Here is a 19,255-nt window from a genome sequence, read left to right on the forward strand (position 1 = left end):
TAATATTATCAATCATATCGAATTCCGTTTCAGGAAAACGAACACTTGGTTTCAGCTCCATTAAAACTTGTGATCTGAAATCTAAACACTTTAAGGGATCAAAAGTGTTCCCCGGTCAAAAATAAATCGGTTATATTGTTATAAGTATTTTCCATGCTTTTCCATATGTGATATCTCAGGATATAACATGCTTTATAGCTCTAACATTCAAGAATGTACAGCAAAATGAAATGGTTGCTTTTGTGTTTACCTGATATAGATAAAGTTGTATACCACCATTATTTTTTGGATTCTTGAAGCTTTAAATACAAAACAAACATTGTCAAGGTGAAGAAAGCTGCGAAAATTAAACATGAGAAAATATACAGCAAATTAATAAAATATATTTGCACAGCAAACACCTTGCACATGTATGTGATACAAAGAAGCTTGCGCTTGCGCACAAAATAATTTAAATGTTATTGTGGTTATAGATCACATTAAATGTATCTAAAAATTCACTGAATTTCGAAAGGAACAAAGCTAAAGATGCTAGAACAGGTAGTTAAATTTTTTATCTAAAAGCAAACACTGAAATCCAAAGAGTTTTGGAATATTTCCCTTTCCGCTGTTATATGTTTCGTTTTAATATGTTCAAATTAAGCTGAGGATCTCTCAACCTACGTATAATCCTTTTTCATTATCATTATTATATATTCTTCATCCCAAAATTTTAAAATACAAATGCTGCTTACCATAAGTGGAATACATTAAATTTCAAATCTGATCTGATATTTTCAAAATGAAGCCCTATAGCATGAAGTATGATGAAGTTCGCGAATACTAGCTTCAAAAATGATAGTGTCAAAAAACAATATATCGAGATAATTCAACAGGAACGTAATAATGAAAGCGTAGAAAAGGAAAGGAAAATATTTCACCAAAGTGACATATCTTGTGAGCCATCTTCGCTGAACACTTTGAAATATATCCAAACTGCACCAAAACAAACAATATTGGCGAGAAACACGAAAAAATACGACAGACCAGATATCTGTAATCGGTAAAAATTGTTGCCCAATAATAAAAAGAATGAAAGTATATACTGAGAAAATAAGTAAGTCAATAAATAACAAACAAATTTTCTAATAATTCATTTTCAATAAAACTAATATGTTAGTTATTTAATACTTAAAAAAGAAGTGTAAGAGACGCTTTAGAACTATTATCAGCTGAAACACATGCGAAATAATGACATGTAACTCTGTAAGTAATACAATATGCATATAAGTGCTTTAAACTAATAACTAATAAATGAAGAATGTGGTTTTTTTTTTTTTTTTTTTTGATCCAGATTAGGATCTAATACAATTCTGAATTTTCAGAAAAATAGTGTACAGATCAAATATAGAAGCAAAATAGCCTTGTTCCCACATTTTTATTCATCTTAAATCTAATCTCGAATTTCTAAATGCAGACAGAAATTTTGACTTCTAAATCTCTTTTGATAAAAAACACACAATATACAAATATTAGCACTTTACGACATTTCATTCTTCGAAAAATGATTGCTAATCACACTAAACATCTAAAGACAACGTAAATTAAACACTGAGAACAATGAAAGCCTATGAAATATGCATGTCTTCTTATCAAAAGGCAAGCTGACGAAAAGAATAAATTTCGAAAATTTTACTGTTCACATTAAGTCAACAGATATTTCTGAACTTTGCTAGTTACAACAAAATCCCTTAAAACGAGAAACATGTGAAGAAAAAAGCAAACTCATGCATTTATTGATCAAATCGACTGATCCTAAGATAGGCTAACAATTGAAACATTAAACAAGCTATAAAAAGTACCTTTTTGACAGCACATTACTTCTTCAGTGAATTAAAAAAAAAAATGAAAACCTAAAATTTTCGGATTTTATCAGTAAAAAATCTTGCAAATGAAAAGTACAACATGCATTACCACTTTTCACTCAATATAATCCATTTCCACAACGATTTTCCAAAGTATCAATCAAAAGAGTGTTTGGTTCCATCCACTACCATCGTCTTCCCGATGTAAATAAAAATAACTAAGAATCGTCAAAAACATCACCAAAGAACCAAGATTTGCGCATAAACATGCCAACCATTTAATCTAAATTAATAAAAAGTAGCACGCACACAACAACATTTACTATTACAGGAGGACACACATACATTTAATACCTTTGAACTTTTAATTGCAATAGATTTAAATCTAAGAAAATCAAAAGTTTAGGCACTAGATATAAATTGAAGATGTACCTATAAGTGTGAGAATAACAAGTAACTTACCAACCAGTTAATTGTTAAGTGGACTGCTTATTGACAAATAATATTTAAAAAAAGCACTCACCGTCCTCAATTAACAACATAACGAGAAATAAACTAGTCTCACCGATAAGTAATCCTTATTTACGGACTCCAAGAAAAAAAAAAATTTTTTTTCTACGATACTCCAAAGAACATAACTTAGATGATGTAAAAAAATTTTTTTACAAAGAGAAAAGGAAAGAAATTGCAAGTTTTTGGGCAAATTATATTTTCAGATGATTATATCTATCAGCTACACATCTTTTATCAAAATAATTCCTATGACTAATCAATACATATACATACTTCATTCAATTAAAGAGAGACAAAATTCATGCAAATCATGCATTTCTCAACAACTAAAAATTCACCAGACATGCAAAATTTTTGAAAAACAAAACCATTCCAAACAAAACAAAGAAAATAACATGAAGTATGTCACGTGGCACTGTCCTAATTTCGAATGAATCCTTCCGTAAAAGTTAAATCTCCAGTACATCCTTTATACGCTTTCGATGATTAATAGCAACAGCAAAATCTCAGATAAATTCCTAAAAAACTTACCACTCCAGCATGTGCAAGGACCATCGGTAATGCAAACGCTGATACAACAATGCCGGTTGTTATGAACAATGCAAACTCAATACATGCTGAAGTACCAGTCATGTCAACGTGAGATCGCCGAGCTATTGATAACGGTATTGGAGCCAATACATAGAAAATTACGACAAACAATGGCCACCAAATACTAAACAAAAACTTCTTTCAATAGACCACCAGATTTTTTTACAATTAAAAGTCTAAAAGTTATGATTAATTTGATTTTATTTATACAAAAAATAACATGTAATATAAGTAATATTAAAAATTATTCTAAATTTACTTCCTTACCCAAACATTGGCAATGCACATCCCAGAACAAGCAGCGTAAGACCAACCACACCAGATAACGCTAAGAGTACAACCGCTAAAACTATATTTTCTTCGATAAGTGACAAGATGAACTGTTTCATGATAATGATAACATAATAAATAACTACATTTGTGGTTATTTCGAGCTTTTCAATGTTTTAAGGATTAAACCGTTATTTAATACAAAAAAAAAAAAAAAAAAAAGAAAGATAAAAGCACGATAAGACAAAAGATATTTTTAAATTAAGGGATGTTGAAGGATGAATCAAACAAATGAACGATTAGCTATAATAATTTTCCCTTAATCAATACTTCCTTTGGTAAGAACTTCACCTATTACGATCAAAGGAGAATACGGTGAATCTTTATTACTAGCATTATTATTTTATGTAAATCTGCTACTATTCCCATTTCTGATACTATTACTGTAATTTCAGAAGTACAAGGGTTACTACTATTACAGTATTGACTGCAGCATTATATTGTTACAGTACTACTATCACTAGTAAGAATAATGGAAAAGTATAAATTCGAGTATTACCTCTGACTCCTGCCATTGATCAGTGTGACAAAGAGACCACGGTAGAACTCTCCTAATGGTTGATGTCAGTAGCAATAATCACTTCTGGTGCTTTCTTCCAAAATTACCTAGTCTTGAAAGATTCAAAGAAACCTGGAAGCACGATTAAGTTATGCAATATCTTAGTATATAATGCCTAATACCCAGGTGAGTTTATTTGGCAGAATTTGTTTTTTTTTTTTTCTAATTTAATTAGAACTAATAAAAATTCCTTTCACACTTTTGTTTATTATGAGAACTCAATTATTGAAATTAAAACTACTGCGATTAGCATATCCATCAATTCTAAAATACTATCGGCTACAGCAAAAATTTCCAAAAACTTGCAAACAAAATGAGAAATTTACAAGTTTTTCGTATACGACAATTGGAGCATTTCGAAACGATTACTAATTTATCATATTTTAAATGCCTTTTTCTGTTTTAATGTAAATATACTAATTAAAATTTTGACTGTCCACGTGAACTTTAAAGTCTACTTACACAAAGATCTAATATAATTCTTTATAAGTGTCGACACTTTTTCACGTAAATTTTGATTCTAATGCATCCTTGCATCTACGTCTATTTTCCACATACACTTGTTATCTCTTAAACTAAGTTCTAGATTCTAATATTCCTCAAAATATCACTTTTCTATACAAATAGAAATACTGCTCAACTAAGATCCTCACGTATCCTCAAGTAAGTCTCGAATAGATTTTCGAGACTTACTTGAGGATACGATTCCCTTGTTTCTCACTCACTCATTCATTTATCTGTTTTTCCCCTCGGATAAATACTCTCTCAGTCACTCACTCATCTGCTTTTCTCCGCGGGTAAGTATTTTCTTATCCATTCACTTACCTGACTTTCTCCGCGGGCAAGTACTTTCGCACCCACTCATTTATCTGCCTTCCCCCGCGGGTAAGTAAAAAAAGAAATCTAATTACCAAGCATCTACCCACCATTGCGAATATTATTAGCAGGATGAATGAAAATGGTCACCTACGCATCCGAATTTTGTTTTGCACGAAGAATTCAGAGATAAGTGGGTCGAAATGGAGCTTCGATAGCAACCAGATTTGTCTTATCGGTAAATCTCGGGGGAATGTCAGTAAGTCTCGGAGGAATCCATGGTATCGGTTATGTTTCTGATTGCATTTTTATTCGAATTTTAAGTTAGTTTGTATATATATATATGCGTTACGATTTTGAAATTCGTATATCATGTTTAATTTATCTGTAAGTACCAATGTTTATGATTTATTTAATATGAAACATTTGTGAATTACAGATTTTCAGGTCATTTAAGAAACTAAATGAAAATTTTATTTTCAACCTTTAACATAGTAATTTATATTTTGAAGGAATTTGTGGCTACGCATAATTATTAATTGTTATTATCCAGCAGTTCAGTATTTTTTCACGACTGAAAAATATGTTGATATATTAAGGATTTTTCATTTTGAATTTCTACTGCTTATAAGAATTCCATCTATTTGCTACAATTTGTTAATTCATAATTTTAATGATATGAGTGACAATGATCCACCACCAGTACTTACAAAGCAAACTACATGTGATATCACCTCGACTACGGACATTTCACTATCAACTGTGACAACATGTACTGCTGCTACTACTACTAATAATAATAATAATACTACTATTGCATCAGCATCTAACAGCAATGATTCTTTTACAAAAGCAGCAACTGTTGTCACACCTTCATCATCATCTTCTTCAGTTTCCGATTCAATGCAGGTTACTTCAGGTTGTGGTTCATTTCATACAAATTGTAATTGCTAATTCGTCTTTATCCTATGTTAACCTGAACTTTCTCTGTAATAAATTACAGTGATAAATTGCTAATGACTTTAAACATAGCGTTTAAATTTTAGTTCCTGATTTCAATTTTGATATAATGGAAGTTTTTTAATTTAACATAAAAAATATTCCATTAAATATCACTTTTTTTAAAATTGTTTTTTTTTTTTTGCTTTTAATTAATCATTCGTAGTATTTCATTCAGTCCAAGTTTTAGTTATAAGCAGGAATTTAGATGCAGTGTAGTCCTGTATATCTTTGTAATGATTAACATTTATAAACAATCAGGGAATAATTCAAATTTATTTATGCTTCAGCCTCTTCTAACATATCTGTGTCATCATCGAGTAAGAGCGTAATATCGGATACCAAAAATGCAGCTAATGTTAGCGCTGAAGGTAGTGCAGCAGCTGCAACAGCAACAACAATATCAGCAAGTAGTAGCAATGCCGAGACGGCTTCTTCAACATCATCAACACCACAACCAGCGCCAAAAAGTCGCCGTAAACCAACATCTCGTAGTAAAAAGGACTCCACTGATAAGACAAAGTAAGACTTCAGCTTTGGTTTTAAGTTTACAATATGGAGTTGCAGCAGTTTTATTAGTTAAAATTGATGTAGCTTCATGGTGAACTAATCATGATATAAATTTGAAAGGAAAAATTTATCGTAGAAAATTTTAAAATGATTTACTTATTATATTCATTGCATAGTCCCATTACTGCTTTGCATATCCACGTGGTTTGAATCCTAGTGGTACAGTACGGGTTTCTAACTAACGTTCTCATTTCATATTTAGTTATTTCACAATATACTTCGGAACTTTTTTGATTTGCACCGACGAATAAAGATTTTTATCAGAGTAGTTGAAGAAAATATAGTGCTATTACCAGTTAATCAGGACAGTGGTGCTTTGATAATACTAACTTTAGATTTAGCTTAAATTTAATAAATAAATTTGATTGAGTTTGTACTGCAAGGCCGCTTCATATTCTTAGTTTATATTCTCTTTTTTAGAACTTCGACCGCAGTCGTCAGTTCATCTTCTGCTACTCAAATGGTTCCGCAAGCACCGTTAATGCTAACTTCTGCGTCGGTAATTTTCTTGTCAAATTGCGTGAACAGTTTTTAAAAGTTTGATTTCAATTAAATTCAATCCACTGGTAGCTTTTTTGAATATTTTCTATTTCCATATCCAATCCGCAATTTTTGGTATATTTTCTATTTTCAAGTAGTGCCGCTTAAGGTACAACTAATATTATGCTAATGTTAAGGTTCTATTAGTTTATTTGGTCTGACGCTAATTTTACTAACTAAAAAGGCATAGAACTTCAACAGCTGGGATTAGCATAACATTCTTAATTATCTTGTCATAAGGAACTGGAAGTGCAAATCGGGGGTTTAGTTGTTTATTAGCAAAGATTACGTAATATTCAGCCTGGACAGTTCATGCTTGTTCACCATAATGGCCAATGCTATATGATGTCGGCAACACAATATTTCGGTACAAATCAACAAATTGCAGCTGTTAGACCGGTAATTCTGAACTAGCCATTTTCCAATGATCAAAATTGGAATATGTCTCTTATTTTTAATATCTGTGCACCATATACCTTCGTTTCCTTTCAATTTCCACAGAGCTTTTGTTATTCTAGTGTTCTTTTTATGATTTCCATTCTTTTTATATTTAGTTTTCTGCAAAGTTAGCCCTAACGTTTACCGTTTACAATTTGAAATTCTTCTTCACTACTCCTCTTCTCTTCATCTTCTTTCCTGTATTTTTGTTTTTCTTTTTTATTAATTTAGTTCTCACTTCATTTGCAGCAGCAACAACAGCAACAGCAGCAACAACAACAGATTTCTGCACCAACAACATCATGCACTACCACCATTACCACTTCGGCACAGGATTTTTTCAAAGTAATACAACAGCAACAAGCACAGTCGGTTCAAAATTCGACAAATGTAGTAGCTGCTGCCCAGCAGTTCTATTCACAGCAACAGTATCGTCATATGCACCCGGCATGGATTTGGTTTTTCCCATTTTTGTTTCGCTTCCATCATCACTTCTTGCACGCTTTTTTTTTTTTTTTGATTCAGTTCTTGTTCAATTTTTATTGTTTGGTTTGAAGTTTCGATTTACACAACATAAATGATACATCATACACCATTACTTTTTGTAAATGATACACTTTTTTTTGCCTCTCAGCAATAAAAAAGTGCTGAAGGAGTGGTGTTAAATAAAATTAAAGATAAAAGTGGAAGTATGATGTTATATTTACGTTCGGATGCGACCTTTGTCCAATTTCTGCCAAGTAACTGTCGGATATAGACAAGTGCATGCGTTGGTATGAGTTTTTTTTTTTTGATTTTACTTGAATCTTTATTAAATATTGATGTTTTCTGACAGATTTTAACTTACTTCGTTAAACCCTTTCTTTCTGTATTTTTTTTTTTGTCAATGTTAGCATCGTTTCTGTGTGTCTTAATTCTTGTGTTAAGATTATTCTGCTTCTTTTCCAATTCTAATACTTTGTTCTTGTTGTTTGTCATCCAAATACTTTTCTTGGTGCACTTTTCTTTTTCTGTTTTTTTTTTTTTTTTTTTTTTTTTTTTTTTTTTTTTTTTTTTGAGGATATTAAAATCTTGATTTGTAAGTTTATATTCCTAGACCGTAATTCAAAATCTGAGCTTTTGAAACATAGTCTTAAATGACAGAATGAATCTTTAACGGTAGCGTTGCTGCAATCATTTACCAGATAAATTTTGAAGATTTCTGGAAGTTTCATGTTGTGTGCACAAATTAAATACCAAAATTTTACCAATAACTTATCTATTCTGATTTTACAGATGCCTTCACAGCAGCAATACGTGCAACCAGGTTTTGTGACTAATAGCGCAACGTTGGGACAGCTTGCACGAAGTCTGGCACCAAAGCCAGCATTACCAGGACCAGGTATAGTCTTATATGATTTTCTACATATCAAATTTGAATGTGAGATCATCTAGTTTGCAAGTTGTTTGACTTACTGTTATTTGGCGCAATAAATGACTTGAGAATTTTACATATTCAGAGTTTTAGTTGCTTCATTAAGAAAGTTGGAGCGGTAGATAAGTAGATAGATCTGGACAGGGCGATGATTATGCTGAAAATTTGGATAATTTTGATAGGAATATCATAACTGTTGGTAATTATTTTTGTTTTTATTTTTATTTTTTTTTTTAGGCATTATTTTTATTACACTACTTAGATACTGAAAGAAAGGTAAAATATAAGTATTATAATTTTGATTAGTTCTCTCATATATTTATATAGAAGAAAATACTCTGTTATGGGTGAGATTTCGAAATTCACTGGCAAAAATTCTATGTTTATCAATGTGCGGAAGAGCGATTTAAGAAAAATTTTTTTAGTTGCCGTAGTAGCGACCAGTACACATATGCCATCAACTGCAATAACGACAACAACTACTACAACATCATCCACTGTTGGACAAGGAAATGATGGATGCCTAAAACGATCAGGTCAACAGCAACAATCCCCGCAACAATTGGGAACCGCATCAGTGCAGCAAATGCAACCATCAATGTTTCCTCAAGGTATACATCCTTGTAGATGAATTTCGTTATTCGTTTTGATATGTTGTTTGATTTATAATGAACTGATTTTCTTCGTCTTTGACTTTTAAATTGCCAAATGCCAATTTGTAGTGTATGTCTAACATTTGAGATATGTAATAAAGAATCTGATAGCTGATAGTTAGTTAGTCTTTACAGCAGTCCCAGCATTTATTCGGAATTAATTTATAGGAATCCAACTCCGTACACCACCAGGTTCATCAGGTATTGTCTTCCAAATGCCATCCGGAGCATATACATATGTTCATCGTGAGTTCACTTCATTTTTATTTTTTATTCTTTAGTTTTCTGTGCACTGTCATCAGGTGTTCTTTTTTTTATTCTCCCAAGGTTTCGATTTCTTCGTCTCATCTTCGGATTTAAATTTGAATTAATGGTCGAAATTCAGAGTTGGTTACCCCTCAACAGCGCACTTCTACTGCGATACCTCAACAACAAACAATTCCAGCTTGTATTGGACAAGCGGTGGCACCAAGTCAGTCACAAAACCAACAACAACAGCAACCTTCTCCTGCTAGTTCACCCACTCAAAAACTTGTTGCTTCAGCTACAGTCGAATCGAAAAATAAGCAGACATCAAGCAACGTCGGCAAGGAATCTGCAGCCGAAGAACAAGAAGACAGTAATGCTTCGCCAACTGCTGACAGAGGTTTTAATCTTTGATCAATCAGTTTTATGATTCAAGCTTAAAATAGGTAAAAACGCGAGATTTGGATTTTATTCAGATGGTTTTTACTGAAATTATGTTCAGTATTTTTTCTCGAAATTTAAATAAAGAATTTCGAGGTATTTCCTTGAGAATGTTTTCTGGCCAACTCTTCGTTAGGAAAATGCTTGATAATTCGATACAGCTTTCACAAGGGAATCTTGTTTCTCGCAGAATGTTACTTGGTTGAAATCCATTTGTAAATTTCTGAATATGGACATAATTTCAGAAAGTCATCCACTGATTGAGATGGTTTCAGTTCCGAATAAGCCATCAACAACATCTGTCAAAAGCAGTGAAACTTCATCAAAGAATGTTCGAGGTGGTACTAAACACTCGGGAAATGGACGAAAAACTGGCGCAGTGAAAAGTTGGTTCTTTTTTTTATATATATATTAATTTAAAATATACTGATTACTTGTTTTCCTGGTTAACACATATTCGGAAGGTCTTGTCTGCTTCGCAATTTAATTTCTCTGTTTGTGTTTCTGTGCTATTCTACGTTTATAAAGTTAAATGGAACCTAGCTAAATTCTTGCAGCTTAACATACAGCTTGATGGAAATAGGTGAAATGATGGCAATTAAGAAGAAATGAAGTATTAAAGTCTGGTACTGTTAGGTTTATTTTAGTCGCGACACCTCAACCAATAGCTCCTACAAATTTGGTACCAGTTGGTGCTCCAGTTCCTATGATGGTAATGTCTGCTCCAATGCCTCAGCTAAGTTCTTTTGGGGGACATGCAGCAGTACCATTCATGGCACCAAATGGACAAATCATACATCAACAACTGATCGCAAATCCACCCGTACCAACGCAGATGATACCGGTATTTCAACAACATCAGCAAACTACTCACTTTCCAGTTTCCCAGTCAGCAGCCCAAGGTTTTTCTTAAATTTTCGAGCAAATGTTTGTCTTTGTGTAATTTCTGTGGTTCATGATTCATACTACTCTGGTTTTCGTCTTTTTAAAATTTTATAGTAATGTTTTTGTCAAAATCGTATTTAAAGAAACTTTTGTTGTAGTTAGAGGACGATTTGTAGACTCAGCTTCTCATGATTCTCACAAAACAGTTGCGGATGATGACAGTGGTTATGTTGATCCTGGGATCGAAAATGAGCCTCCACCGCTTCTTGTTCAGGGTACTCTTTTTTTGTCTTTCTTTTTTTTTTTTTTTTTTCAATTCTCAAATTAGATATAAATGAATCATTTGTATTCAGAAGATGTTAATTATTGCTAATTAATTGCTAGTGCCCCATGTGAAGTGAAAAAGGTTGAATTTTGTTAGCAGATTGAATTTGAGTATCTCACAGAAATGAAGAGGGTCAGAGCTTATCTTCCTCCATTGCTTCTGATTTTCAAAATCAAGCAGACACCATACCAGAAGAATAAAGAACTGTTATAGTTAGGTAATATGAAGCATTTTCTAGAACTTAAGTAATACTCCTGTTAAAATTGTGTCAAAGTTGTCATATTATTACTTTACTCCCAATTTATTTGTCATTATTTACCTAATTTTATGATTGGACTAGTCGTTAAATTTTAGGAGAATCGAAAGATGCTCTCGATATTCATATGATGTTCACGAAAGAAGCCGAAAGATATTATCAAAAAATGGGACGAAAAGGCAAAATTGTTCATTTAATCGAAGGATTTGAAATTGAGGTAACACGAATCGGTCGTTCAGGAAAGTAGTTTATTTTATTGGAATTTCGGTAATTGAGAAAAATTCTGTATTTTCAGGAATCAGATGAGCCTTTTCCATGTGATCCACCTTGCCGTTTAAGTGATTGGCTTTTATCCGAAATAGAAGATAAGAATGGGAGAAAGGTGTCCAAAGAATGTAAATGGAGCACATGTATGTTTGTAATAATAGAAACTAATAGAGATGAAACATATGTGAGTAGTACAATGGCCCAAACAAGTATTATTGGATACTTATGATGAAAGTAAGAAAGGGACAATCACTGAATTGATAATTCTGATGTCTTAGAAGTATTTTATGCAAATGACTTTAAATCGTTTGGTTTAGTGTTAATCATACTTTAAGTATAGAAATTAAAATCCAACAGGTTATTTTTGCAGCATCAAAGAAATTAGTCGGTGAGAAAGACACAGAACCAACATTAGAAATAAGCACTGAAAAAGTGGAGGTTAAAAAAGGACGCGCAAAGTAAGAATATTTGAAATCATTCATACTTATAGTATGTCAGTTGTTGTTGCATGATCTTAGATCTTTCTCATTCTGTTAGAATCGAGATAAAATGGCAATGGTTTTTATTATCCAAAGGCAGATCATGATCACTATGTTAAGTTTTTATATTGGTGTCGACTGTTAAAGTTTCTTTTGAATTTTGCAGAACATCTCCAACAAAATCTGAAGCGTCTAGTGAAAAAACAGAAAAGAAAACTCGTAAACGTAAAACAAACGAGGTTTGCTTATTTCTTTATTTTTTTTTTTTCGTATTGCTGTTAAATTTGAAAATCGCAATGGATTAGCATGCAGTAACGTTTTCAAGCGGCAGCGGTTGATTGTGAAGGACAGAACGTTGCCGGATGTGCAACGATATTACAATAGAAGTGACTGATGAAGCGAAACAAGAATTTATCAGATTAGCTACTTTACAGCTGGATCGATTACTACAAATGGATTTTGGACCATCTCATGGTCGTCTTTCTGATATTATGCAAAAATCAGTTTATAAGCCAACCAAAGAAAGCAAAGAAACTCTGCCGCCCCCTCCACTACCACCGCCAACAAAGAGTTGTTTGACAAAGCCAAAAGGACGACCACCATCTTCATCGGTGGATAAGCAAAAACTGGAAAAAATTGAAGTGAGTGAACCGGTAATGGAAAGATTCATAATTGAGGATGCTGTGGATATCTCACCAAAAGTTGTAACTAAAAAGTGTGAAGGTATTTCTGTTTTTTATTGAAATGTGTTTTAGTTTTTACTCTAGACCATCAAGCAATAAGTTTTATAAATTATTCGTTAATCTGCCAATAATAAAATTGATTATATTTTATTAGCTATCTAATAAATAAGTATGCTGACATGAAATGATATAAGCATATCAACAAATAGGGCAATAGCTGAGTATTATTAAACTGGATTTTTGCGAACTATCATTACTAATGATTTAATAGTTTTGATGATACGCTATAGAATATTAATTGGTTTAATCAATTCTTGAAGTGTGCTTTAAATTTAGTTTGAATTGAAAATTTAAGTGGTACAAGATTTTTTAGAAAGTCCAGCAACTGCAGATCAGTCGTTGAATTCTTCATCAAAAAGTAGTGCTGATACAGCTACTGGCAGTTTGTTAGTGAGTTTTTCGGATGAAGAGCTTGACACTGAAAGATGTAACTACTGCAACGGTTTGCTGCGTCTTAAACGTCTGGAAAATCATCCGCAGTATTGCTCGAAAAAATGTCGTAAATTATGGAAGAAGAATCCAACAATTAGTGAAGAGCAAGGTTTGATCTTGATCTTTCTTCATTGCCTAGAGCAAATTGTGTCGAAGATAGTATAATTAGCGTTTTTTATTTCTTCCTGTTAATACTTTAAATTCTAAATTCTGCACTTATAATACATTAGTAAGTGAGTCAGCTTTACCTAAAAATTAAGATCTATTTTTTTTTTATTTTTTTTTTTTTTGAAGGTTAATTGTTTTTCTTAGCAACGAAAAGATATATAGATTACTCTCTTCACATCATCACTGTCCTTTTTTTGAACAACTCCAATCTTTTGATGAGATGTTTGGTTTGAATGATTAGTTTAAGTTCTTCCATTTAGTCATTGCTGTTGTTTTTTTTTTTTTTACAGTTGGGCGCTCATTCAATGCATCACCACGACTACCATTTATTCGTTCAACGGATACATCACCCATTAATAAAGATATCAGTCCTACAGTAACAGTGCATAATCTTAGTATAGTTTCAGAGCCATCCTCTTCAGGTTTCTGAAAATTTTTCATAATTTATTTATATATTTATAATTTTTATAGTTTATTTTTATAATATTTTATAATTTATAATTTTTTAAAAAAAATTTTTTTTATAATTTGTACTGATATTGTCGTTTTACATTCCTAATTAGAGTAGGGTGGAGAGAAATAAGACCGAAATAAAAATTCTTAAAATACAACTGTACATAGTAGCATTAATAGCCTGATTAGTTGAATAAAGCAAGATGCCTCTTTTACATTTTTCAAAAAAGAGTTTATAGAAGGGTTAATCAACTTTACCGCCTTTTTTTTTTCATTAATAAAGTGATGAATAGCTTGCTAACATGAAATCGCACTTCAAAAATTTTAGTTTTGAAAATACACGTGGACGTAAAATATGATGTAAATATGGCAATGAATAGATATAGTTAAAATTTAAAATTTTCAGGTAGGTATAGTTAAAATTTCAGGTAGTACCATTGATTTGCAGCAGCGAACACCTCCAACATTAACGCTAAAAATGGTCTCACCTCAACAGGCAGAAATTGTAAAATCTCCTCGGGGGTTGTCCACTTCGTACTCGTTAGGTGAGTGCAGTAAAGTGCCGTCGACGTCGGTTTCTCCAGCTATTGCTTTAGCTTCAACGGTTGATCATGCACCGATGGATTTCCTTTCTAGGCCAACAAAAACATGGACTGTAAGTAACTTTTTTTTTTTTTTTTGTGACTGATAACGAATTTGATTTATATTGAATTTATATTGCTGTGTTTGTTAGATAAGCGTTATTTGTGGTGCAATTTCTTCTGTAGCTAATTTCTTAATCATTATTCTTACTTGCCATTTCCTAAAAGTTAGAGTAGCTAAAAGACTAGAGGGAAGACAATATCTTCGATCCTTTGTTTTATCGGTATTATGCGAATGTTAGCATTATGGGATGAATGGTTTAGGTACATTTTTATATTGCTAACATGAAATCTTATTTATGACATACAGTATAAAAGATTAAGTTTGAGATTAATTGGTATGTTTTGAAATTTAATAAGTAGCAATTTTCCTCTTATTTTAGTGTGATGAAGTGGCAAGCTGGGTATCGTCAGTAACCGGTAATGAGGATTGTGCGAATACTTTTCGTAATCAGGATATAGACGGCCAGTCTCTGTTGTTACTGCCAGATAATGCTCATAATAATTTGGTAACGCTACTGGGATTGAAACTTGGCCCAGTAGTGAAAATTTTGAATGCACTCAAAGAATTATCAAGCAAAAGTATCAATGCCACATAATGACTTCAATGTTTGTTTTATGCATAAAAGTTTTAAAAATTGAAAATGATTCATTTAAAAATCTTAAAAAATTGACATTTCATTCCAAAACATTTTGCTATTACTAATCTTATTTTGGAAGCTTTATTGAAAAGTGCTGATTGTATAGAATTGATGATTTTTTACCATTAGCTATTTCATTTATCAGTTATTCACGATGTTTATTTGTTTATCTATCAGCTCTTTCTATTTCTTTATCGCATTAATTTTGTCGTAATGAATTGCGAATACAAAATTTGCATTATTATATGATTGTTGGTTAATTGAACTTTTTTTTTTTTGATCTTTTGTTCTTCCTTCAGGAATTTTTCAATTATAATTGTCTCTCCTAAAAGATTTTTTTATATTGAAATTCCAGAAGAAGAAGAGAAATCGAGAGCGAAATTACGTTTTTTTTTTTTTTCACATCTCGATTTATTGCTATTTATTCTTTATTGATTTCCTTGAATTGTATCCAAGATTCATTTGAACACATTTATCATGACCAATGTATATGCATTTCATTGTAGCATATGTACCTCATTAGCATAAAGTTCTATTATAGCTAATGAATTTTGAGCTTTGGTTTAGGACAAAAGTTAAATTTTGTGGACTTAAAAAGTGAAAGCATTCCTATCAAGCATCTGTTCTGCTCCGCATAATGTGCTTTATTTCCAGCTTTATGAGAACTAGAATATAATTTTACTCCTCAGCATTAAAAGTCTCTTTCTTTTCCAACCTTTTAGAATTCCCTTATTTTACTACTGTTTCACTTTGGCATACTCTACTTTAAGATATTTTTATTTACTACCCTTTATTATGTCTACAGTCGTTTAATATCCATGGTTAGTTTATTCATAGTGCTGTTTCTTTTGATTTTGCATATTTTTAAATTTATGATTTTTCATTTGGTTAGAATTGCTATTGTCAATTATCAATGATAATACTTTCTAGAGAAAAAAATTGTATTTGTAAAAATTCAATTTTGTATTGCTCATAAAAAATTTTGAAATTTTTAAAGTGTAGAAATACATTTAATTGTTATGCTAACATTCTATGAAATACTAAAAAAGAAAAAAAAAAAATGTTAAAGAAGCAAAATACCAAACATAATAAACATTAACAGAGTGAAACTAGAAAAAATAAAAAGTGCAACAATTTTATGAAAATTGTAAATTAGTAACGATTGAAATTGTTTATTTTGATTTTATGTTTTTTCTTTTGTTTTATACTTATGTCAAGTAAATCTGAGAAATTTTTTATTTCAACTTAGAAATGTTGGATAATCTTTAATATTTTTCAATTAAACTATAAATGCAAATTAATATCTTAGCTAGTTCCTGATGTATTTGATTTTTCAATTGAGAATTTCTAGGTTTTTAGAAAGAGAAAATAATGAGCTACAAAATTTCCATCATCAGATGCTTGTAAATGTTATTTTATGGTATATTTGATGGAACAGTTTATCTATTAACTTCAAAAAGTTAAGATTTGATAAATGATAATAATTGATAGGAATTTGCTGTATTTATTTTATAAAAATAATAACATCTACGAATTCTATTTTTGAATTATCTTGATTTCATCGAAGTCTAATGAAATCTAAATAATCACATCAATTGCTTTTCATTAAACTTCAAAATTACATTAGCAACATAATATTTGAACATATTTCTTTCTTATTAAATAAAAAATCTTTTAAATACCATTTAATGATATGATAACACATCGTTATCATTATCAGATTATTGAGTGAAATAATTTGTTGCTTTGAGAATGTTTAATAATTTTTGATTTAATAATTTAGTCATATATGCCATTTAATAGTTCATTCTATATTTGAAATCAAGAATTAATTGTGGTTTTAAATTACATCTAAAAAATTTACACATAAATTTAATATACTAAAAATACATACAGAGGTAGACACATGAAATGAAAGAAAAAAGATTCATTCAATAAGAAAAAAATGGAATTACAAAATTTATGAAAAAAAAAATTTTCTATCTTCAATTTTCTATTAAAATTTTTAAAAAAAAAAAAAGGAAATTTAAGCTAACAAATAAAAACTATCTGCTTTTGATTACAGTAGCAAAGTATATCTAAAACATATCTAAAAATTTGCAACTTTTTTTTTTGATTTCAATTCTACCATTAACAAATTTTATTGTTTGATAAGTAACTGATGGATTATTATTCTTGAATTAGTTCAAATTAATTTTTGATGAATGATTTTACACAAATATGAAATTTGGTTTTTAAATTTTTTTTTTTTTTTTTTTTTTTTTTTTCATAATTTTTATCATTTTTTTTTTAATTGTACTAGAAAAGAGAATAATAGCTTCTAGAATTAAAGTAAAATTTTCGTCAAATCTCTCACAAATGGAAATCATCCATTTTTTTTATTGGTTGTCACCAACACAATGACTGACAATTTTAATTTCACTTCCTGTTTGTCGCAAAAAATTTTGCTCTCTTTTCTTGTTATTTCTTTTTTTACCTAAAATATTATTGCATTGATTAATTCAAATCTAATTTGCGTAGTGCACAAGTAATTGTAATTTTAATTTGAAATTAAAATTTTTATAATGAAATTATAATTTGATATTGGACAAAATGTCTTTTCTAATTGAAATATCAGTTTAATCAATAATTGAAATTTATTTAGTATTAAGCTTACTTTTGGTGGTGAATTAAAATGATTAAAAAATACATATATTTTATACAGAATTTTTTTTTTTTTTTTTAAATTCGCTCTCTAATTAGTGTTTTTATAAATCTTATTATTTTACTATAATCAAAAAAGGTAACAAACATAATTCTTTTGCTACTAATTAACCGATCATATCAATTCGATTTAATTAATTAACTTAATCCATTAATTCATTTTATCGTTTCATTTATGTTTCATTTTTGCAAATTTTCATATATTATTTCACATTCACTGCATATTATTTTACTGTTCTTTTATCATTATTAACAGATTTAACACAATTAACATTTTCCGGTTTATCCTAAATATTTAAAATTGTATTCTATATTTAGCACAATTAACATTTTCCGGTTTATCCTAAATATTTAAAATTATATTCTATATTTAGCATTACCAATCAATCATTTATACAATGAAAATAATTCTATAAATGAAAAAATCCTAAAATTATTTTTACTCCTTAAAATTAATTAAAAATTTCAAATTTTGTTATGGAAAATAAAAACATGAATTACCGCTTACAATCGATGGTTGTTTCATCGATATTATAATCATCTATGTTGTAGAAGTAAAAAAAAAAAAAAAAAAAAGATGAGAAAGATATGAATAAACAAATTTTAAATGAGTAAACAAATTTTAAAATTGAAAACAGTGAGTCATTCTCTTTAAGCAATAACTCATAGAAAAACAATGAGTCATCGACTCTCTTTTATCATTAAATTCTGAATTTTGTGTTTTACAAACATGAAATCTGATCCAAATGAAAATTTATAAGCAAAGTAAGGATTAGAGAAAATGAAATTTTGGGTGAATTGAAATTTTAACTTCGATTAATTTAATGATAAACAGCAATTGAGATGATGACTGTATACCAGTGGAAAAGTTTTTATCACTCATCTCTTATGGAATTAATGTTTAACCGACTCCGGCATATATTTCTACCGGATTATCATCATATTATATCGTCTATTCGTGCATAGTTGACATTTTATGAAATTATTCAAAAAGGATGTAAGATATTTTAATCATAAATGTATATTTAATGATACAATGAATGACTGAGAACAATTGGAGAATAATCTTATCATATCATATCAATCTTATCATTTTCTTAAAATCTTTTCTTTTTTTTTATAAACTTTTTTTTGTATATAAAGCAAAAAGCGAATAAAAATGAACTATCATTCAATTTTACAAACTTTTTCATTAACAATTGTAATAATATTAATAGATTCGTACAATTTTAATAATTATAATAAATTCATTTAACATTTAACAATTTATACATAAATTTCATTACTGTAAAGATATTTTCATATCTA

The 19,255-nt window shown here is 30.0% G+C and overlaps 3 protein-coding genes and 1 non-coding gene across 6 annotated transcripts; 1 reads left to right on the forward strand and 3 right to left on the reverse strand.

Annotated features, from left to right (window-relative positions):
- Positions 1-916: 916 nt before the first annotated feature.
- Bm2478 (vacuolar protein sorting 55, putative) lies at positions 917-3,793 on the reverse strand (the record flags this gene model as incomplete). Its single annotated transcript, XM_043078096.1, has 4 exons — positions 917-1,033; positions 2,889-3,072; positions 3,216-3,297; positions 3,778-3,793. 4 exons carry the CDS (start codon positions 3,791-3,793, stop codon positions 917-919), a joined length of 399 nt encoding a protein of 132 aa, XP_042934030.1.
- A 673-nt stretch (positions 3,794-4,466) lies between these two features.
- On the reverse strand, positions 4,467-4,565 carry Bma-mir-5877. The gene has a single exon (XR_006228200.1). It is a non-coding gene; the product is annotated as a pre-microRNA Bma-mir-5877 (primary transcript).
- Positions 4,566-5,331: 766 nt separating this feature from the next.
- Positions 5,332-15,202, forward strand: Bm8853 (the record flags this gene model as incomplete). Of its 3 annotated transcripts, XM_043078098.1 has the most annotated exons (21): positions 5,332-5,572; positions 5,943-6,174; positions 6,643-6,721; positions 7,063-7,161; positions 7,450-7,647; positions 8,476-8,581; positions 9,040-9,225; positions 9,436-9,513; positions 9,653-9,913; positions 10,200-10,340; positions 10,602-10,856; positions 10,998-11,114; positions 11,519-11,637; positions 11,716-11,830; positions 12,058-12,145; positions 12,333-12,405; positions 12,601-12,889; positions 13,223-13,450; positions 13,800-13,931; positions 14,391-14,617; positions 14,987-15,202. In XM_043078098.1, the coding sequence occupies 21 exons, from the start codon at positions 5,332-5,334 to the stop codon at positions 15,200-15,202; spliced, it is 3,480 nt and encodes a 1,159-aa protein (XP_042934032.1). The 3 variants fall into 3 exon arrangements, with proteins under 3 accessions (XP_042934032.1, XP_001891773.2, XP_042934031.1); XM_001891738.2 differs by lacking the exon at positions 7,450-7,647; XM_043078097.1 differs by lacking the exon at positions 7,450-7,647 and having other exon boundaries at positions 9,713-9,913; positions 10,230-10,340.
- On the reverse strand, positions 12,656-12,775 carry Bm1172 (Uncharacterized protein; the record flags this gene model as incomplete). The annotated part of the gene is made up of 1 exon (XM_043078099.1): positions 12,656-12,775. One exon carries the CDS (start codon positions 12,773-12,775, stop codon positions 12,656-12,658), a length of 120 nt encoding a protein of 39 aa, XP_042934033.1.
- Positions 15,203-19,255: the final 4,053 nt, after the last annotated feature.

This window comes from Brugia malayi (assembly GCF_000002995.4).
Source record: "Brugia malayi strain FR3 genome assembly, contig: Bm_v4_Chr2_contig_001, whole genome shotgun sequence".
NCBI classification, from domain to species: Eukaryota; Metazoa; Nematoda; class Chromadorea; order Rhabditida; family Onchocercidae; genus Brugia; species Brugia malayi.